The following is a 23,632-nucleotide window of genomic DNA, read 5'->3' as shown; positions in this document are numbered from 1 at the left end:
TTGGCCAGGCTGGTCTCGAATTCTGACCTCAAATAATCTGCCTGCCTTGGCCTCCCACAGTTCTGAGATTACAGGCATGAGCCACTGCACCTGGCCTGATTAATCATAATTAGATAAATTAATGCAAAATTCTATTGGATAAACAATGTGTAAAGATGTAATTTTGATATCAACAGCTAAAAGGTTATTGATGGAGCCATTAGAAGAGAAGCTGTTAGAAGTTACTGAAGTTAAACTGGTATGAATTCAAATTACAGTGTTATAACTTTAGGATGTTAAATGTAATCCCAAGCTGGGCATGGTGGCTCACGCCTGTAATCTCAGCACTTTGGGAGGCTGAGGCGGGTGGATCACTTGAGCTCACAAGTTTGAGACCAGCTTGGGCAGCATGGCGAAACCCCATCTTTACAAAAAATACAAAAATTTGTCAGGCATGGTGCATGTGCCTGTAGCCCCAGCTGCTCAGGAGGCTGAGGTAGGAGGATGGCTTTAGCCTGGGAGGCAGAGGTTGCAGTGAGCCAAGATTGCACCACTGCACTCCAGCCCAGGAGATAGAGCCAGACCTTGTCTCAAAAAAGAAAAAAAAAAAAGTAATCTCCATGATAACCACAAAGAAAATAACAAAAGAACATACACTAAAGGAAATGAGAAAGAAATTTAAAAATTTCACTCCGGAAAAAAAAAAAAATGCACACAAAAGAAGGCAATAATGTAGGAAGTGAAGGACAAGAAAACTATAAGGCATATAGAAAACAACTAGCAAAATGATGGAAGTAAGTCCCTTCTTATCATAAATTACAGTAGACCACTCGACAATGTAGGGATTAGGGACACCAACCCCCATGCAGTTGAAAATTTGTGTATAGCTTTTGTCCCCATGTAAACTTAATTACTAATTATCTACTCTTGACCAGAACAGACCCATAACATAAATAGTCAAAGAATACATTTTGTATGTTTTATGTATTGTATACTTTATTCTTACAGTTAAGTGAGCTAGAGAAAAGAAGATGTTAAGAAAATCTGCCGGGCCTGGTGGCTCACGTGTGTAATCCCAGCACTTTGGGAGGCTGAGGCAGGTGTGTCATGAGGTCAGGAGTTCAAGACCAGCCTGGCCAAGATGATGAAAACCCGTCTCTACTAAAACTACAAAAATTAGCCAGGCACAGTGGCAGGCACCTGTAATCCCAGCTACTCAGGAGGCTGAGGCAGGAGAATCGCTTGAACCTGGGAGGTGGAGGTTGCAGTGAGCGGAGATCGCACCACTGCACTCCAGCCTGAGCAACAGAGCAAGACTCCATCTCAAAAAAAAAATAAAATAAAATAAAATCATAATGAAGAGAAAATATATTCACTATTAAAGGTCTTTATCCTTTTCATCTTCATGTTGAGTAAGCTGAGGACAAAAAAGGGTTGGTCTTGCTGTCTTGGGGTGGCAGAGGCAAAAGAAAGTTCAAGTATTAGTGGACCCACACAGCTCAAACCTATGTTGTTCAAGAGTCATCTGTACTTTAAATGGATTAAACTCTTCAAAGGTAGACTTTGGTGGAATAGATGAAAACACATGATCTAATAATTGCTGTCTACAGGAGACTCACTTTGTATCCAAAGACACAAATATGTTGAAAGTGAAAAGACAGAAAAGAATAATCCATGTAAATAGTAACCAGGATGCTTATACTAATATCAGACAAAATGGACTAGATTTAAAAAGGTTATAGGGAAGATGCAGGAATGACATCAGCAAGATGGCAGACTAGAGACACCTGGCATTCGTCTTCCCTACAAGAAAGAATAAATACAAGGAATAAATAGCCAAGATTTGACAGGAGTGTCAAAGAAAGAGCAGTAGAGTACAGCAGTGGAGTGGAGAAACACCTATGGTGATAGGAAGTCCAGGAGGGCAGCATGAAGGCAGCCAGTCTCTGCAGTCCTGTCTCCCTTCCGTTCCTCAGGATTTAATCAACCTGGAGTCAGGAGAGAACTTCCTGTTGTGGGTAACAGGTAAGCAGAAGATCTCCATTAACCCCCATTGCCACTGCAAACACCTTACAACAGTATAGTTGTTACAACAGGAGAATCCCACAGTCTCCATTTGGATAGCTACCAGGAAATCATGCAGCTGCATTGCCCCAGTTAAGAGCATAAGGTGTGCACTCCCCATACTTCACCCACCTCCTGTGAGCCAAGCTCCTGAAGCATGGTGACATCTTGAGACCAGGGACACCTCTGAAGTGTGCCCTTCTCTGGGGGCACATAGTCACTGCACTTGTCTAACACTGGGGCTCCATCTTCATTCCTCCAAACCTACACCAGTGGCTGAACACCACAACCTCAGCAATACAAAATCTGGACCCAAGATTGGCTATGACGTTGGTCCTGCAAAGCGTGAAAACCAACTCCCACTACCCTCACTTCCAGCCAGAAGAACAGCCTGGCAGTCTTGCCCAGGGTGAACCTACCCATGAGCTGGCCAAATAGCCACATGCCCATCTTCATATGGGAGAGGCCCTCAGGCCTCTGAACAGCTGACATTCTCAGGCTGGCAGAGCAGCTATGTGATTGCACCCTGAGAAACAACACTGAGGTGCCCCACCCTCTACAGAAAAGTCCCTGACCTGCCAATTGGCCCCATGCCCACAACAAGAGCCTGAGAAACATCTCTGCAGGCTGGCCCTGGCAGAAACATTCCCAGGTTGTCCAAGCAGCTTTGCACCCATGCCCAGGACTGAGAAGTAGCTCTACATGCTGCCTCTGGCAAGGACCTCCCAGGCTGCCTACACAGCTATGTGCCAGCATCCCAGGCCTGAGAGGCAATCTTAGGAGCATAAGGTGTGCATTCCCCATACCCCACCAACCCACTACGACCCAAGAAACACCCCGAGGCCTAAGAAGCAACTTTGCAGTTCACTCCTGGAAGGCATGCCCCAGACCAAACCAAATAGCCTTGCACCTGTGTACCAGGACTGCAAAACAGTCCTGTGGGCACACCTGGCAAACACACCTCCAAACCAGCTGACTGCATCATGGCCCTGAGAAGCAACCCTGCGATCCACCTCCAGTGGACACATCTCCAGGCCAACTGAGCAGCTATGTGTCTATGTCTCAAGTCTGAGAAACAGCCTCATGGGTCCCTACCCAGTAGACACAACCCAAGGCCAGCTGAACAGCTTGTACCCACATCCCAAGCCTGAGAAACAGCCATCCTGTGGATTGCCCCCAGCAAACATGCCTTTAGGCCAGCTGAGCAGCCCTGTACCTGCATATCATGCCTGAGAAACAGCCCCACAGGCAACCCCTGATGGGCATACCCCCAGGCTCAATGAACAGCCCTATGCTTGTTCTCCCAGCCAAAGTAACCTATGGCCACAGGAAAAGCAATAGTAAATGACAAGTTTGCAGCAATAAATGCCTACATCAAAAAATGAGAAAGAGTTCTAATAAACAACCTAACAATGCACTAGAAAAGCAAGAGCAAACCAAAACCTTGTAAAAGAAATAATAAAGATCAGAGCAGAGATAAATGAAATTGAGACTGAAAAAATACAGAAGTTCAATGAAACAAAAAGTCAATTTTTTGAAAAGATAAATGAAATCAACACACCATTAGCTAGACTGGGAAAAAGAGAGAAGACCCAAATAAATCAGAAATGAAAAAGGAGACATCACAACAGATACCACAGAAATACAGAAGATTATTAGAGACAACTATGAATGACTATATGACAATAAATTTGAAAACCTAGAGGAAATGGATAAATTCCTGGACACATATCTACCAATATCAAACCAAGAAGAAATAGAAAACCTTGAATAGACCAATAAGTAAAAAGATTGAATCAGTAATATAAAGTATTCCAACAATGTAAAGTTCAGGACCAGATGGCTTCATTGCTGAATTCTACCCAACCCTTAAAGAAGAATTAATACCAATTCCTCTCAAACTACTCCAAAGAATAGAAGCAAAGGGAATTCTTTCCAACTCTTTCTATGAGGCCAGCATAACATTGACATCAAAACCAGCCAAGGATACAACCATAAAAACCCACTACAGACCAGTATCCCTGATGAGCATGGACACAAAAATCTTAAACAAAATACTAACAAATTGAGCCCAACAGTGCATCAACGACAGCAATAGAAAGTCCACCATGACCAAGTGGAATTTAGCCCAAAAATGCAAGAATGGTTCAGTATACACAAGTCAATAAATGTCATACATCATCACATCCATAGAATAAAGGATGAAAACCATATGATTATCTCAATAGGTATAAAAAAAGCTTTTGACAAAATTTGACATTGTTCATGATAAAACTCTTAATAAATTAGGTATAGAAGGTTAATACCTAAATATATAAAGGCCACATATGACAAACCCACAGCTAACATCTTACTGAATGGGGGTGAAAGCTTTTTCTGTCAGAACCAGAACAAGACAAGAGTGTCTACTCTCACCACTTCTATTCAGCATACTACTGGAAGTTCTAAGAAGAGCAATTAGGCAAGAAAAAAAAAAAGGCATCCAAATTGGAAACAAGGAAGTCAAATTGTCCCTGTTTGCAGATGACATAATCTTATATGTAGAAAAACCAGGAGCGTATATTCAGAGGAAGTTGCATCTGTGCTCTCAGGAAATAAAATGTTATTATTAAAAAAAGAAATAAGAAAAATCTAAAGACTGTACCAAATTACTCTTATAACTGATAAACGAGTTCAGTAAAGTTGCAGGATACAAAATTTGTATATTAAAATCAGTAGTATTTTATACATGAACAACAAAACTAGCTGAAAAAGAAATCAAGAAAGCAATCCCATTTACAATAGCTCCCCAAAATTAATTTAACTAAGGAGGTGAAAGATTCTACGTGGAAAACTGCAAAATACTGATGAAAGAAATTGAAGAAGATACACAAAAATGGAAAGTCATCCCAACCTCATGGATCAGATGAATGTCATTAAAATGACCATGTTGCCCAAAGCGATCTACAGATTGAATGCAATATCTATCAAAATACCAATTACATTCTTCACAGAAATAGAAAATAAAAAACAGAATTTATATGAACCCACAAAAGACCTCAAATAGCTAAAGCAATCATGAACAAAAATAACCAAGCTGGACGTGTAACACTATCAGACCTCAAAGTGTATGACAAAACTATTCTTACCAAAACAGCATGATACTAGCATAAAAACAGACACATAGACCAATGAAATAGAATAGAGAACCCAGAAATTAATTCACATATCCACAGTGAACTGATTTGTGACAAAGACGCCATGGACACTCATTGGGGAAAGATAGTCTCTTCAATTAATTGTGCTGGGAAAACTGGATATTCTGGAACTAGACTGCTACCTCTCAAAATGGATCAAAGACTTAAATGTAAGACCTGAAGCATTGAAACTACTAGTAGAAAACATAGTGGAAACACTTCACGACACTGATAGGGAAAAGATTGTATGAATAAGACCTCAAACGCATAGGCAGCAAAAGCATAAATAAACAAATGGGATTACATCAAACCAAAAAGCTTCTGCACAGCAAAGAAAACAGCAGAGTGAAAAGACAACCTACAGAATGGAAGAAAATATTTGCAAACTACTCATTCGATGGAGGATTAATACCCAGAATATAAAAGAAACTGAAACATCCCAATAGCCAAAAAACAATTCAACTCAAATATGGGCAAATGACCTGAACAGATATTTCTCAATAGAAGACATACAAATGACCAAAAGTATATATTTTTTACATGTCCAACTTACTAATCATTAGGGAAATGCAAATCAAAATCACAAAGAGGTATCTCTTTCCAGTTAAGATGGCTATTATCAAAAAGACAAAACAAAAAACAAATGCTGGAGAGGATACAGAGAAAAGGAAACTCTTAGATACTGTTGGTGGGAATGCAAGCCACTATAGCCACTGTGGAGAACACTATGGAGGTCTCACAAAAAATAAATAGAACTACCATATGATCCAGCAATCCTACTACTGAGTATTTATCCACGGAGAAATAAATTATTATATTGGAGATATCTACACCCCCATGTTTATTGCAGCACTGTTCATGTTAGCCAAGATATAGACTCAACCTAGTTGTCCAAAAACAGATGAATGGTTAAAGAAAATGTGGTGTATATATGTCATAGAATGCTATTTAGCTAGAGAAAAAAGAATGAAATCCTGTCATTCATGGCAATATAGATGGAATTGGATGATATTATGTTATCTGAAATAAGCCAGGAAAAGAAAGTTAAACACTGCATGTTCTCACTCAAATGTGGAAGCTAATAGTAAAAGTTGATCTCATAGAAGTAAAATGTAGAACAGAGGATACTAGAGGCTGGGAAGGCAGGGGACGGGGGTGGGGAGAGGAGCATATAGAGAGATTTGTTAAAGGATACAAAATTACAGCTAGATAGGATAACTAAGTTCTTGTGTTATATACCACTGTAGAATGGCTTTAAGTGACAATAATATAGCTACTTAAAGCTATATATTATTAGGAGGATATTGAATGTTCCCAGAACAAAGAAATAATAAATGTTTGAGATGATGGATGTGTGAAATACCCTGATCTGATTAGTATACATTATATGTATCAAAACATCACCATGTTCCCCTTGAAAATAAACAATTATTACTTGTCAATTAAAAAATAAAGTTACAAGAGACAAAGGACATTATATATTCAGAAAATTTTCAATACATCAAGAAGATATAACAGTAAAAAGTATTTGCACACCTAATAACTGACCATCAAAATATCTGAAGCAAAAATGGCCAGAATCGGAAGTAGAAATACACATACTTGTACAATAATAGTTGGAAACTTCTATACCCCACTCACAATAATGGATAGAACAATCAGGTGAAATTAGGAAAGCAGAGGACTTGAACAACACTGTATATGAACTAGATCTAACAAACATACAAAAAACTGCCCAAGAACAGAATGCACATTTTCCCAAATGCACATGGGACATTTCCTGGATATATGTTAAGCCACAAATTAAGTTACAATAAAATTTAAAAGACAGAAACCATGCAAACTATCTTTTCTGATAACAACAGTATGAAGTTAGAAATCAATAACAGATGGAAAACTGAAAAAAAAATCACAAATTTGTGGATTTTAAACAACACACTTGTAAATAAACAATGGATCAAAGAAGAAATCACAAGAGACTTAGAGAAAAATGAAAATAAAAACACAGCATACCAAAACTTCTGGGACACAATGAAAGCAGTGTTTAGGGGGAAATTTTTAGCAATTAACACTCACATTCAAATACAAGAAAGGGAACACCCGTGTGGTTAGAGGTTGCTGGGGTAGTGTAGAGGGCTGAGAACAACCTCTGAACCTGAAAGTGTCATGCATGTTAGATAGTACTCTGTTTTCTTACCTGTCTCCAGCCCTCATGCTTTATCTGTGCTAATGCGATGGCCTAGCTTTTCCTAGGGAGGCGTTGTCCGCTGCCCTAAGGTGACCAAAAACTTTATTATGCTTGTAAGGCTGTCTGGTGGGAATAAAAAAATAAGTACTCACCCTCCATGTCCTTTCTGGTGGCCTCTAGGAAAGACTGGCCTTAATTTTATCAACACTACCTCCAAGTTTAACAATGGCTGCTTGTAGACTCTAACAAAGAGGACAGCATTCATGGAACCACTTAGGAAAGAGCAAATTGTAACGGAAGATGCAGCTTAATGTCAAGAACATGTTGTATAGATGATGGGATCTTACTAAATATTATTTTCCAGTGGGAAAAAAAATAAAAATAAACAAGATCCCAAATTCAGCTACCTAATGTTACAACTTAAGGAACTGGAAGAACAAACTAAACCCAAAGCTAGAAAAAGGAAGGAAATAATAAAGGTTAGAGCAGAGATAAACAAAATGGAGACTAGAAAAACAATTGAGAAAATTAATGAACCCAGATGTTGATTCTTTGAAGAGATCAACAAAATTGACAAACTTTAGCTAGATGGACTAAGAACAAAAAAAAAAAAAAAGAGAAAAAGCTCAACTTAGTAAAATTAGAAATTAAAGTGGGGACATTACTACCTATTCCACAGAAACAAAAAGGATTATAAGAAAGTACTATGAGTAATTCTACACCAAAAAATTGAATAACCTAGGTGAAATAGACAAATTCCTAGAAACAGAAGACCTACCAAAATGAAACCATGTGGAAATAGAAAATATGCATAGGCTCTAATTCATAAGAAGAATGAATCCGTAATCAAAAATCTCTCAAAAAAGAAAAGCTCTGAACCTAATGGCTTCACCAGTGAATTCTATCAAACATTTAAAGAAGAACCAACACTAATTCTTCTCGAACGTTTCCAAAACATTGGAGAGGGAATACTGCTTACCTCATTATTTGAGGCCAGCATTATCTTGATACCAAAGCCAGACAAACACTACAAGAAAAAAAAACTGCAGACTAATATCCCTATGAACTTTGCAAAAAATCCTCAATGTAATACTAGCAAACTAAATTCAGCAACATATTAAAAGAATTACATACCACAACCACGTGGGATTTATGCCTGGAATGCAAGGATGATTAGACATATGAAATCAGTGTAATACACTACGTTAGCAGAATGAAGGAGATAGTACATGTAATCATCTCAATCAATCCAGAAAAAGCATTTGATAGAATTCTATACCCTTTCATGATTAAAAAAAAATTCAACATACTAGGAATTAAAAGAAATTACCTAAACATGATAAAAGTCATATATGAAAAACCCACAGAAAATATCATATTCAATAGTGAAAGACTTCTATGATCAGGAACAAGGCAAGGATGCCCTCTCTTGCCAGTTGTCTTCAACATAGTGTTGAAAGTCCTAGCCATCACAGTTAGGCAAGTAAAAGATATAAAAGGTATCCAAATCAGAAAGGAAGAGTTAAGATTATCTCTGTTTGCTGATGAGAAGATCTTGTATATAAAAAACGCTAAAGAGTCTACAAAAAAAAAAAAACTGTTGTAACTAATAAATTCAGCAACGTAGCATGATACAAAAACCAATCTGTTGTATTTCTATATACCAACAATGAGCAATCCACAAAGGAAATTAAGAAAGTACTTTCATTAACAATAGCATCAGCCAGGCACAGAAGCTAACACCTGTAATCCTAGCACTTTGGGAGGCCAAGGCAGGAGGATTGCTTGAGCTCAGGAGTTCAAGACCAGCCTGGAAAACATGGTGAAACCCCCATCTCTACAAAACATTTTAACAATTAGCCAGGCGTGGTGGCATGCACTCGTAGTCCCACTACTTGAGAGGCTGAGGTGGGAGGATTGCCTGAGCCCAGAATGTCAAGGCTGCAGTGAGTTGTGACCATGCTGCTGCACTTCAGCCTGGGCAGCAGAGCAAGACCCTGTCTCAAGACAAAACAAAACAAAAAAACAAAAACAGTAGCATCAAAAAGAATTAAATACTTAGGAATTAACTTGACCAGGAAGGTAAAAGACTTGCACACTGAAAACTATAAAACATTTCTGAAAGAAATTGAAAAAGACAGAAATAAATGGAAAGATATCCCATGTTCCTAGCTTAGAAAACTTAATAATTGTTAATATATCAATACCACCCAAAGATATCTAAAGATTTAATGCAATTCTTATAAAAATCCCAATAACGTTTTTTGTAAAAATACAAAAATCCATGTTAATATTCATTTGGAATTTTAGAGAACCCAGAATAGCCAAAAACAAGCCTCAAAAAGAACAAGAGTGGAAGACTCACACGTCCTGATTTTAAAACTTACTGCACAGCTACAGTAATCAAGACAGTATGGTACTGGCATGAAGACATGTGGATCAACAGAATGGAATAGAGAGTCCAGAAACAAACCTCTGCATATAATAAGGTCAGTGATTTTCAACAAGAGAGTCAGGACTATGGAGAAAAATGGAGAAAAGACCATTTTTTCAACAAATAATATTGGAAAACTAAATGTCACATGCAAAAGAATGAAGTTGGACCCTTACCTAACACCATATACAAAAAGCAACCCAAAATGGATTGAAGACTTCAATGTAAGGGCTAAGACCATAAATCTCTTAGAATAAAACATAGGGCAAAAACAAAACATTGGATTTGGCAGTGATTTCTTGGGTAGACACCAAAGGCACAGACAGCAAAAGAAAGAAGACAAATTAGACTTCATGAAAATTTAAAACTTTTGTGCCTCAAAGAACACAGTCAACAGAGGGAAAATATTTCTTGCCTACAAAATGGGAGGATATTTTAAAATAACATATCTGGTAAGACGGGATTTATATCCAGCATATATAGGAAACTCTTAAAACTTAACCAAAAACCAAACAACCCAGTTCAAAAATAGGCAAAGGCCTTGAATAGATATTTATCCAAAGAAGACATACAGATAGCCAACTAGTATATGAAAAGATGCTCAGCATCACCAATTATTAGGAAATACAAATGAAAACCATAATGAGTTACCATCTCATACCCATTAGGATGGATACTGTCTTCAATCCCCAAAGAAAAATCAGAAAATAACAAGTATTGGTGAGGATGTAGAAGAATTAGTACGCTTGTGCACGGATGGTGTGAATTTAAAATGATACAGTGCTGTGGAAAACAGTATCATGATTCCTCAAAAAAATTAAAAATAGAGTTACCATATGATTTAGCATTTCACTTCTGAGTATACAGTAGCACCTCCACCCCATTATTTGTGGCTTCAGTTTCTGAAGTTTCAGTTGCCCATAGTCAACCATCATCCAAAAATATTAAATGGAAAGTTCCAGAAATAATTCATAAGTTTTAAATTGTGCCTCATTCTAAGTAACGTGATGAAATCTCACAGCATCCCTCTTCTTCCGCGCAGGATGTGAATCATCCCCTTGTCCAATGTATCCATGCTGTATATGCCACCTGTTAGTCACTTAGTAGTGGCTGTTGGGATAACATCTCAGTTATCCAGTTGAAAAAGCAAAGTATGATATATAGACAGCTCAATACTATCCACAGTTTCAAGTGTCCCCTGGGAGTCTTAGAGCATATTCCCACCAGGTGCAGTGGTTCACACCTGTAATCTCAGCACTTTGGGAGGCCAAGGTGGGAGGATCAGTTGGTCAGGAGTTCAAGACCAGCCTGGCCAACATGGTGAAATCCCATCTCTACTAAAAATATAAAAATTACCCAGGCATGGTGATATGCACCTGTGGTCCCAGCTACTTGGGAGGGTAAGGAAGGAGAATCACTTGAGCCTGGGAGGTGGAGGTTGCAGTGAGCCAAGATTGTGCCACTGTACTCTAGCCTGGGTGGCAGAGCGAGACGGCATATTAAAAAAAAAAAAAAAAAAAGAACATATTCCCACAGAGAACAGAAGACTACTCTGTACCCAAAATAATTGAAAACAGAGTCTAGAAGGGATATTTGCACACCCATGTTCATAGCAGCAGTATTCACAAAATCCAAGAGGTGGAAGCATTCCAAATGTCCATTGATGAATGAATGGAGAAACAAAATGTGGTATATATCTGCAGTGGAATATTATTCAGCCTGAAAAGGAAGGAAATCTTGTCACATGCTATGATATGGATGAATCTTGAGGACATAATGCTAAATGAAATGAATTTATCACAAAAAGACAAATACTGTATGATTTCACTTATATGAAACAAAGATCACAGAAACAGAAAATAGGATGGCAGTTACTAGGGGCCAGAAGGAGAATTAAAGGAGAGTTGTTTAATGGATATAGAGTTTCAGTTTTACAAAATCAGAAAGTTCTGGAGATCTGTTTCAAAACAATGTGAATATACTAATACTATTAACTGCATACTTAAAAATGGTTAAGGGCTGGGCATGGTGGCTCACACCTGTAATCTCAGCACTTTGGGAGGCCGAGGAGGGCGAATCACTTGAGATCAGGAGTTTGAGACCAGCCTGGGCAATGTAGCGGAATCCTGTCTCTACTAAAAATACAAAAATTAGCTGGGCGTGATGGCATGAGCCTGTAATCCCAGCTACTTGGGAGGCTGAGGAAGGAGAATTGCTTAAACCCAGGAAGGGGAGGTTGCAGTGAGCCAGTTGTGCCACTGAAATTAACAGAAATTAACACTGAGAGGTTTTTAAATTTTATTTATTTAAAGTTATATTAAACTATTATACCACATATTAACATAAATAATGTAGTATTTTCATGAAAAATGACTATATTTTTCAAAACAAAAACAGTTTATTGAGAAGACTGACATTGTTTTTCATTTTTTCCAGTGTCTAATATCTGGCTTTAATTGAAAACAGCTTTCTGCATTCAATATGTTGTAATGTGTTTTGGTTGTACTCTATGAAGAAAATTTGACCTTATCAAATATATAATGTTAAAGAGAATTTAAATACTTCTCAAATGATTGGAGATTATAATTTTTGATACTACACCAAAACTTACAAATGATAGTTTCTTAAGTTAGTTTCAATGTGGAATCAAACCATACATTGGCCTATGTGGCATTTTCAACTGCATCTTTTACTGATGTGTGATTTTGTAACATCATGCATTATTTATTTGGAAAACATTGATTCCCGTACTCATGCAGATCTTCCAAATGTTGTCACATTTGATTACACAATATTGAAAAATAACATTTGTTAATATAACCACCGATTATAGGGAAGAGGAAAGAGATTGGGATAAGAAAAAAGCATAGAAGTGGGCTAGTTTCTGAAATGTTGGCAAAGTTCCAATTCTTGTGGTCTCATGATTTTATAGTAATCAGTTTGTTCTTTGCTTTATTGTTTTAAGTATGACCCCCCCAAACAATATAGTTTACTTTTGACTGATTTTAAATTTACATAAATGGAATCATATGATATATACATGTTTGTACCTGTTTTCTTTTGTTCAATATTATGTTTTAGGATGTATTTCTTTTGTGTATGTGTCTAGTATTTCACTATCTGAATAGATCACAATTTTTAAATCCATTTTATTGTTGCTGAACATTTACATTATTTTCAGATTTGGAAAATTTTAAAGTGCTGCTGTGAACATTTTTGCATATGTATTCTATTCTGTACTGTATAAGCATGCATTTCTATAGGATATAAACCTAGGAATTGCTGGGTCATAGGATATGCACATTTTCAATTTTAGCATAATAGATGATGCCAAACTTTTTTCATCAGCCCTGTAAGAAAGCTCCCTTTGCTCCACATCCTTGCCAATAGGTATTTTTAATTTCATTAAAATTTAATCTCAATTAAGAGACTTCTTAAAATTTCAGCCTTTCTGGGGAGAAGTGTGCAGTAGTACCTTGTGTAATTCTCTGAATACTGATGTGATGGAGCAAGTTTTCACATTTACTGAATATTTGAATTTCTTCTTTTATAAAGTGCACATTCAATTTTTGCCCCTTTTTCTATTGATTAACTTTCCTTTTCTTACTTATCTGTGGATATTCATTGTATATTCTTGCTACAAACCCTTTTTTGACGGAAAATATATACAATTAATTTGGCACCAGGTTTACTTAACTTTCAGGACAGGAAACATAGCATATTAGCATTACAGCATCAGGTATGCTAGGCCATATTTTAGTTCCTCATGTCAGTTCTAAGGTGAAAGATCAGGTGGGTAAGTGTGGACCACTCTGCCTTACAAAACACAGGATCTTGTAGCAGCCCATACACACAAAACTGTCAGATTCCCAAGGGACATGCTTGGTTACATGAATCACACTAAGCATAGAGAAGCTGCAGCCTTTGTTTTTCAATAGGGATATGTAGTTTATTCATAGGCCTTCGAGTTAGATGCAGTTCACCAAACTGGGGTCAGTTTTACAGTAAATAATATTGCCTGGAAACACAGCTAACTTCTCACTTTTTAGCATAATCCTATATATTTCCATGGAATTCGTGTTAGGAGAAGATAAACTGGAGAGCATTTCTTCATGGAGAAAGAGTTTAGTTAACCCTTTCTGTTGGTTAGCCGTTTCTCTCTGGAAAAATAATTGATATCGTTACAAAATTGAGTCTTCTAAGCCATGAATAAATATCTCCATCTTGGCCGGGCACGGTGGCTCATGCCTATAATCCCAGCACTTTGGGAGGCTGAGGCGGGTGGATCACGAGGTCAAGAGATGGAGACCATCCTGGCCAACATGGCGAAACCGTGTCTCTACTAAAAATACAAAAAATTAGCCGCGCGTGGTGGCACGTACCTATAGTCCCAGCTACTCAGGAGGCTGAGGCAGGAGAATCCCTTGAACCTGGGAGACCGAGGTTGTAGTTAGCCAAGTTCGTGCCAGTGCACTCCAGCCTGGGCGACAGAGTGAGACTCCATCTTAAAAAAAAAAAAAAATACATATATATATATATATATATATATATCCATCTCTTTAAATTTTCTTTACTTTTTCGCAATAAAGCTTGATAGTTTTTTATAGCAGTCATGCATATTGTTTTTGGATTTGTGCCAAGTACTTGACATTTTTATGCCACTATGAATGGTTTTCAAATTTTTAGTTTCTGTTTTTGTTAGTTTATAGGAATACAGTTGGTTTTGTACATTGATTTTGTATCCAACACCTTGCTAAATTCTGTTATTAATTCTAATAAATTGTAACTTCTTGTGGATGTTCTACATACTCAATTATGTTATTTGTAAATAATGTTTTACAATTTCGTTTCTTTTTAAATATGTTTTGATGTCTTTTTCTGACCTTAATGTACCAGCTGGGACAATGTTGAATAAAAGTGATGATAGATGCTCAATCTCAAATATTTCACCCTTGCAATATTTGCTGGGGCCTTTTTAGCAAGTTAAAGAAGATTCTGTATTACAGGTTGCTAAGACTATTTTTTAGAATATAAATGGACATTATTTTATTAAATGCTCTTCTGCATCTGTTTAGATGATTATATTATATAGCTTTCCCCCAAATCTGTTAATTGGTCAAGTTACCTCAATAGATATGCTAACATTAAGCCAAATACGTGTTCTTGGGATAAGTCTAATTTGTTCAAGATGTGTTATCCTTTTTTAATAAATTAATATTTTCATTAAAACCTTTGCCTCTATATTCATGAGAATTTTCTTTAATTTTGCCTTTGCCTATTGAGTTTTGGTATAAAGGCCCATGAAATGAGTTAGAGAATAAGCTCATTTTTCCAGTTTTCTATAATTTGTGTAATATTGGAGATTTTTTTTCCTTGAATAAATGTTTGGTGGAACTTATTAGTGAAGCCAACTGGAATATTCTTTGTGGGAAGGTTTTTAATTACAAAGTCAATTTCTTTAACAGTTATAGAACTCTCTGGGTTTTCTATTTCTTCTTGTGTCTATTGCAGTAAGCTATACTTTTCTAGGAATTTGCTTCTCTCTTGGTCAGTCACACTACAGGTTTAATTTAGTCTTTTCAAAGAAGCAATTTTGGCTTTGCTGATCCTCTCTATTATATGCTTAGGCATTATATTATTATTTTTGCTTTTACCTTTTTATTTTACTGTTTCTACTTTTGGGGGGAGGGGATGAGGCTCATATTGCAATTTGGGAGTCCACCAAAAGTGCAACTCTACCTCTCAACTCACTCTTCTAGACTACCATTATAAAAACAGCAGAGAGTTTCACTTACTCTCTAGTTTTCCTGTCTCTCTATGTCTTGGCTTGGAGAAAGTTGGTTGATGTTTTGTAGAAGATTTTTTAAAAAATTTAATTATGGCACAATCTTTCTAGCAGTAGAATAACAAGGCCTAACTTCAGTTTTACCATGAGAATAAAGTGAAGTGATTTAAATGAAAACACTTTGAAAAAAAAAAAAAAAAAGACCAATATAAATGTAAGTATTCTCTTTCTCACTGTTGTTAGTTTTTGGGTTCACCAAATGCTTAGATGTATTCAAAGTTCCCTCAACCATGATTTGCAGTAACTGGGGGAAAGTCTCCAAGAATTAGTAGTTGAGAGACCAAAATGTGCTACAACTTTAGCAATGTTAGTATATGTCTCGTTGCACTGGACTTAATTAGCTCTTGTTCTAGTTCTAGCCAGTAATTTGAAATCCAGCAGAATGGACAGGTTTATTAACAGAAAGACTCTTGAAGTTGAAATTGTTTGGGTTAATTGCCTTTTTTGAATCAACTAATTAAACATATAGAGGGCAGCGATCTAACCTCTGAAGACGATAAGAAGTTGACTGAGACGTTTGTTAGGACTGAAAAATTTACAACTTCTGCTGAAGTCGTACAGCAGTATTTTCTTGAAATGTGAAATGCATGTTGTTTAAAAGCACAGGCTTTGGAGTGGGAACTCCTTGGTATAGGAACTCCTCTGCTTCCCGAGTAACCTCACTTTCTCCAACTGTAAACTGGAAGTAAGAGTACCTATCTCAAACGAGTTGTGAGGATTAAATTAGCGAATCTGTGTAAAGGTCTTAACTTTGTGGGACATAATAGGTGCTCAGTATATAGTTTATGAATTAATGAAAAATTAATAAGCCTTTTTGTAGAGAGAAGAACTGAATATATTATAGTAAAATGAAAATTTATTAAGTGCCGTAGGAAGGACACAAAGAGTCAAAGGAACACTGAAAAGGGCTTCCTACTGAATGGGAATTGCGAGGAGATTTTGTCTAAGAGATGACATTTGAACTAAATCTCGAAGGTTTGAAGATAGAGTGGAATTTCAGCGGTTGTGCTTGGGACAGAAGTTATTTCATGTGGAGGTGATGATGTGTATGATCCAAGACTGGATGGAGGTGGGAGACCTGGGGTTTAGGCAGGAAAGCATAGGGATTTTAAAGGATAGTGAGTAATACTAGAGAGTAAATACATTGAAAAAGATTTGGGATTCAATACTTCGAAGTATTTTGACATCATTTTGTGTGTTCTTGAGAACCATTAGAGACTTTAAGCCGTGCTTTAAGGAGAACGATGCTATGACATGGGTTGGTTACCGAGGGGGGATTTGGAAGAAGAAAGACCTATTAGGAAGATTTTGCAATGGTGAAAGGAGATAGATTACAGAAACCTTACAAAATATGAGCAAAACTGCCTGCAAATTAACTAGTAAGAGATGATACATGAAGGAAGAATTCAAAGGTGATTCTGACATTAAAAATCTAAACAGTTGGGACAATAGCTGTATCATTTGCAAACACAATGAAAATGAGCAGGTTGTAAAGAAAGATCACAATTATGGTTTTGAACGTATTGAGTTTGAATTTTGTATGCTAGAAAGGACAGCCAACTGGAAATGTCAACTTGAGATAGTTTGAACTATAAATATTTGGGAATCATCTGCATGGAAGTAATAGTTGGAATCCTGGGAATGAATCAGCTCAAAGTATGGTAGAAAACTATTTAGAGCAATGCCTACAGGAATACGTGGCTGTATCTGTGGAAGAAGGGCAGACAGCAAAAGAGAAGGAAACTATAGTTAGAGGGATAGAGCAGAAAAAATAGAACTGACATTTCTTATTAAAATTTAAGAAAATTTGCAAGTTATTTGACTAGGTTTTCCGAAAGAAAGCTATTGCCATTGTTAGGAAGAATAACTAGGTAGCTTTATTACCTTTAACATGTAATCTGCTATGTTAAACAGAAATAATGCATTAAAATTTGTTATATTTGCAAGTGTGGTTCTACCTTTTATGGACAGATTTTTGTGTCTTTCTTTCTTTGGAAAGCAATAAATTAGAAAGTCAGTTAGAGCTTCTTTTTTCACCCACCCTATAGAAATAGATACATTGCCAAGCATTGCAAGTACCATATTTTCCACATAGAATATCTAGGTGTCAAGATTATCTCTAGTTAAAGCTTTGTTTGGGGAAAAAAAAAAAAAAGAAGAAGAAGAAAAGGAAAAAACTTTTTATGATCTTGAAGAAATTCATGGCCTTTGAAATTTCTAGAAGAGCCTCAAAAAATAGGAATTCCTGCTGATAATGCATTGGTGGTGGTAATAATAATTGCAATTAATATTTACTGAATGGTACTGTTTGCCATACATTGTTCTAAGTGTTTTACATGCATTTTTTTCATATAACAGTATTTACTGAGTGCCTATGCTGTACCAGGCACTGTTCTGGGCATTTGATTTAGGTTAATAAATGAAACAAACTGAAATTCTTGCTCTCGTGGACATTTTATTTAGTGAGAGCAGACAGATAATAACCAGTAAGCATAATAAATAAAGTATATGGACTCTAAGAAGATGGTAAGTCCGTGGAAAAAGTAGAGCAGGGTAAGTGGATTCAGGAGTGCTGAATTGGGGTTGGGTGATGGAAATGGATTGCTTTTTTTTTTCTTCTTGAGATGGAGTCTCGCTCTGTCGCCCAGGATAGAGTGCAGTGGTGCAATCTCAGCTCACTGCAACCTCTGCCTGCTGGTTCAAGCAATTCTCCTTCCTCAGCCTCCCTAGTAGCTGGGACTACAGGCACACGCCACCAGCTACTTTTTTTGTATTTTTAGTACAGCTGGGGTTTCACCATACTGGCCAGGCCAGTCTCAAACTCCTGACCTCATGATCTGCCCACCTCAGCCTCCCAAAGTGCTGGGATTACAGGTGTGAACCGCCACGCTCGGCCAAATTGCATTATTAAGTAGGATGGTGAGAATAGGCCTAATGAAGAAGACTGCATTGGAGTTAACCATGCAGATATCTGAGAGAGTACCAGGGAAATGAAGCAATCTGAGAGAGTACCAGGGAAATGTGCAAAGGCCCCAAGGTAGAAACATGTCTGCGATATCCAAGGAACAACAAAGAGATTAATATGATTCCATTTTGAAGAAGATATGGTTTCAGGCATGATGAAGCCACAGTCCGTTGGCTCCTACTCCTGACTCATGGCTGTTGGCTCTCTCCAAGGAACATGTAGGTTAGGAAACTGTATCACAGCCATGAGTTTAAACACTGGAGGAACCAGAGGTGGTGATTCACTGAATTAGAATTCCCCTAACCAGCTGCAGTATAAAAATCCCTGAAGAAGTGTGTGCTGACTTGATCAGAGGCACAAAGGAAAAGAATCTCAAAGTGAAAGGACCAGTTGCGATGCCTACCAAGACTTTGAGAATCACTACAAGAAAAACGCCTGTGGTAAAGGTTCTAAGACATTGAATCACTCCCAGAAGAGCATCCGCAAGCAGTTTATTGACTTGCGCAGCCCTTCTGAGATTGTTAAATAGATTTATTCGATCAGTATTGAGCCAAGAGTTGAGGTTGAAGTCACCATTGCAGATGCTTAGGTCAGCTATTTTAATAAATTGATTATCAGTTGTTTTTTTCTTTTTAAGAGGTCAGTATAGTTCAAAGTGTTTAAGGGAGAGAGCAGTAGTTAAGATCAGAGAGGAAATGGACATGGAGAGAGTGAGGCAGATCTTGTTACTACAACCCTATGAGATATGTACCATTATAATCTGCACTTTACAGGTGAGGAAACTGAGATACAAACAAGTCAAGTAACCTGGGACATCTGTAAAATCAAGAGCCAGCTGTAACAACGAACAATTTCATCCAATTATGTACTGAAGGTTTCAAAACGATTTAGTTGCTAATTCCTTTATGGCTTTCTGTAAAATATTAGGTAAAAGGTCAGTTCTGGAGTAGATGATTTCATTTAACAATGGCTCTATGATTTTCTTTCTTTGTAAACCACCATGACCATTTATAGGGCCTGTAATTTCATCAAAGTTTCTTCAATTGCATGTGACTTCTTTTTGTTGGAAATACAGTAAGCATCCCTTAATACAAGTCTTTTGTATTAGAACCAATTTAAATTTTGGTTTAGTTCTTCTAGCCTTTTCATATTGAGCCTTCTTAGAAACAGAGATACAGTCATAATCATAATGATGTAATATGTTTTCTTTAGTTCTTACATACAGAAAGCCATTCTAGATCATAATATAGTGCTAATGTCATTTACACATTACCTATGGACATGCTACTGATAATTGAATCAATGTAATGATAGTTACAGATTATCTGGCCCATGTATGTATTACCCATGCTTGGGATGAATCAATACCTTAATAATATAATTTGACATAGAAAAACATTTTAATAAAGATAATTATTTAAATGATAGAAAGTCTAAGAAAAAAATGTTTATGCCTACCTAGTTCAGTGATCCCCTAACTTATCCATAAACCACTCTTCACTTTACTTCCAGGTTAAGTGACTAGAGGGATTTGAAAGTCACAGTGGATCATTACATGAAAAGATATTTAATAGTTCATTTTTACACTAGATTGCTAGTTAGCTATTATTTTTTCTAAAGTAAATTTAGTATATTGGGATTCCGTTTTTATCTACTTCATTATATTAAGTCGAATTGATCCAAACTGTTGATTTTTATGACCTGTGAGCTTTTCAGCATTGACTTTGCAGAGATGATCATTTAAAGAACAGCATTTTGCTAGATTTATGGTTGTTTACATAATATTTTATTAATCTGACAGTGAATAAAAAATGAAAAGTTATTTTAGCGGTGTTTCTTAGTAGTCTTCTCACAGAAGTAGTGAATGCATAAATCATACTTATGTGGGGTTGATGATTTTAATTGTTTGGTACTAACATGCTTTTGTCAAGTGGGGGCATCATTGATCTTTCTTAGGTAAGCAGTGTAGTAAGAATGCTTTGCTTTTTAAACTTAAATGATATTAGGAGTAAATACTTGTTCTCTTTTCATTTTACTTTAGAGGGCCTCTATTTAATATGTAACTTTTCTTATAATAGCTAGCACTTTTAATTAGTAGCAAGATTTAAAGTCCGGAAACATTTAGCAGTTTTCTTTGTAGTTTTCAATTGTACTAGCCTCTAAGGTTACCATCACAAAATGCAGTTGTTATTCAGTAAAAGAAAATGACATGGTTTTAATAATAATAAAAGTTTAGAATAAAATTGTTACTATATAGTCTTAGGTTTGTTATTATTATTGATGTTTTAAGTATATGAACAAGGGTAAAAGTATATACTTAACGATTTAAAACACACACACTACTAACTCACCTGGTATTCAAAAGTAGCTCTCAGTGATAATTAGAAAATATTTTGAGCACATCCAAAATACATACTATTGTGTGCTGTTGCTACCAACAGCTGACTGTTGCTAATAACTCTAAAACTGTTTTGCCATCATTAAATTTATATAAGAAGCATGTTTGAATATGGTTATCATTGTGCTATTTACTTAAAATGCATATATGATTACTGTATTTTTAAAACTAATGATAATTTTAATCTTTCCACTACTAAAAATTTGTGTGACATTTGGACCTCGAAATACATTATTTTTAACCTAGTCAAAAAGGAACCGTATTTGTACATGATTGCATTTGGGGGAAATTTTGAGGGTGTGAGAATACATAGGTATTTAGCCTTAAGTATTTCAAAACTTTAACATGATGTTTCCATCAGTAAAGCTCTTGGCCTGTTCTTATGTGTAAGTTTAAAATCTTGCATATCTACATCCTTGTCAGGCAAATGCCAAGGGCTAAAACTGAAGATAATTTAAGATTTATGTCTCCTTCCTCTTGGAGGTTACAGTTGTCGTGAATTGTCAGTTGTGAAGGATCTAAACTGACATCAAAGGGTTCAAATGATCTGATTAGGTCAATTAATGTTAATTTTCATCTTCCATTAAATTCTTTTAATGTTTTCCCCTTTTCATGTTTTTCTAGCCAAGCCCTATACCAAGTCCTGTTTTGGGGCGAAAGCCAAATGCTAGTCAGTCTTTGCTTGTGTGGTGTAAAGAAGTTACAAAGAACTACCGAGGAGTAAAAATCACCAATTTTACTACATCGTGGAGAAATGGTTTATCTTTTTGTGCAATATTACACCACTTTAGACCAGATTTAATGTAAGTAGAAACATTTTCCATTCCCTATATTTTGTAAGTGATAGACATTTTTGAAAAGAACATAAAATAATTTCTTAGCACATCCTGAAATAATTTATATTTGTTTTATTACCCCACCTCTTGCTTTTGAGAGATACATGTCAGAAAGCTTTTCCTTTTTCATACCTAAAAACAATCTTCTCTTTTTAAAGAAAGTGGTGGCTGGGCGTGGTGGCTCACGCCTGTAATCTCAGCACTTTGGGAGGCCAAGGCGGGTGGATCACCTGAGGTCAGGAGCTCGAGACCAGCCTGACCAACATGGAGAAACCCCGTCTCTACTAAAAATACAAAATTAGCCAGGCGTGGTGGCGCATGCCTGAAATCCCAGCTACTCGGGAGGCTGAGGCAGGAGAATCGCTTGAACCCAGGAGGCAGAGATTGCAGTGAGCCAAGATGGTGCCATTGCACTCCAGCCTGGGCAACAAGAGCGAAACTCCATCTCAAAAAAAAAAAAAAAAAAATGGTTTTTCTCCTTAATCTCAAAGAACTGACTTCACATTATTATGAAAATTGTGTTAGTGTTAAAATGAGATGAGACAAATAAGCCTGTAATTCTTTACATTGACAACAAGGGATTACCTCATAGTAAATTTGGTTGTCAAGGCTAGTCTTTGGTCCCCTGCCTTAACCTCTCTTTTAGATGGAAAACTTCAGGCAGTGAAACGTGTAATCACTGTTTTTATTCATTTATTTATTTATTTCCTTAATTTTCCACACTATTAGTTTTGTTGATTGAATTGCTGTGAAATTGCTGGTTACTCTTTAGTATTATTGAATGTCAAATTTTTAGATTCAGTTTGTTTTAAAAACAGCTGTTTTTATCAAATACTATATGTACCCACTGTGCTATTTTCTCCCTCAGTGACTACAAGTCTCTGAATCCTCAAGATATTAAAGAGAACAACAAAAAGGTAAGAACTGATGAGCAAGAAAAATACATAGTTTCAATTTTGGCTTCTCTGCAGGTCTTTATTAATTTGGAGGAAGTGAGGCAGTTTTATGAGGTCATAACTACAACTCACAGAGGGTTGTCTGCTTATTGCGGTTCATTAGGATACATGGTTTACTCTGGTTTATCATGGACTTTTAAAGACCACAAGTGCCAGGTTGGCATCATATTATAATATGCATATTATCTTTTTAACTGTTGAATATTTGTTAAAGCATAGTGCTTTTTTTCTAAGATTTAGCTTTTTAAAAATGCACTCAAAACTGTTGTGCCATAGCTGTTATGTAAGTTTAGAAAATATGTTGGTTGGGGATGGTTTAGAAAATATGTTGGTTGCCTAATGGGTAAGCAAGAGAGAATACTTAGGTTCTGAGAAACAAAAAGATATAAACCTTGGTTCTTTTCATTTTCTGGTAAACCGTATACAGTTATTATGCTGCATAACAACATTTTGGTCAAAAACAGACCACATAGATGGTGATGTACCGTAAGATTATAATACTTTATTTTTACTGTACCTTTTCTATGTTTAGATACACAAATACCATTGTGTTACAATTACCTACACTATTCAGTATAGGAATATGCTGTGCAGCTTTGTAGCTTAGGTATAGCCTAGGTATGTAGTAGGCTGTACCATCTAGGTTTGTGTAAGTACCCACTGTGATGTTTGCACAACAGCAAAATCGCCTGACAATGCATTTCTCAGCACATATCCCCATTGTTAAGCAACACATGACTATATTTTCCCACATAATTAATCAATGTATTGAGATCAGAGCTTCCCAACTG

At 36.5% G+C, this 23,632-nt stretch overlaps 1 protein-coding gene across 39 annotated transcripts in view; it reads left to right on the top strand.

The window, feature by feature from the left end:
• EHBP1 (EH domain binding protein 1) overlaps positions 1-23,632 on the top strand; it is a 381,714-nt gene that overhangs the window by 249,318 nt on the left and 108,764 nt on the right. For all 39 annotated transcript variants that reach the window (XM_054475129.1, XM_063648666.1, XM_054475115.1 and 36 more), the window contains 2 exons: positions 21,674-21,852; positions 22,754-22,802. In XM_054475129.1, coding sequence (XP_054331104.1) covers positions 21,674-21,852; positions 22,754-22,802 — 228 coding nt within the window. The remainder of the gene's footprint in view (positions 1-21,673; positions 21,853-22,753; positions 22,803-23,632) is intronic.

Source organism: Pongo pygmaeus, chromosome 12 (genome assembly GCF_028885625.2).
Source record: "Pongo pygmaeus isolate AG05252 chromosome 12, NHGRI_mPonPyg2-v2.0_pri, whole genome shotgun sequence".
NCBI lineage: Eukaryota > Metazoa > Chordata > Mammalia > Primates > Hominidae > Pongo > Pongo pygmaeus.
The sequence above is the reverse complement of the archived record's forward strand: the minus strand, read 5'-3'. Positions and strand labels throughout refer to the sequence as shown.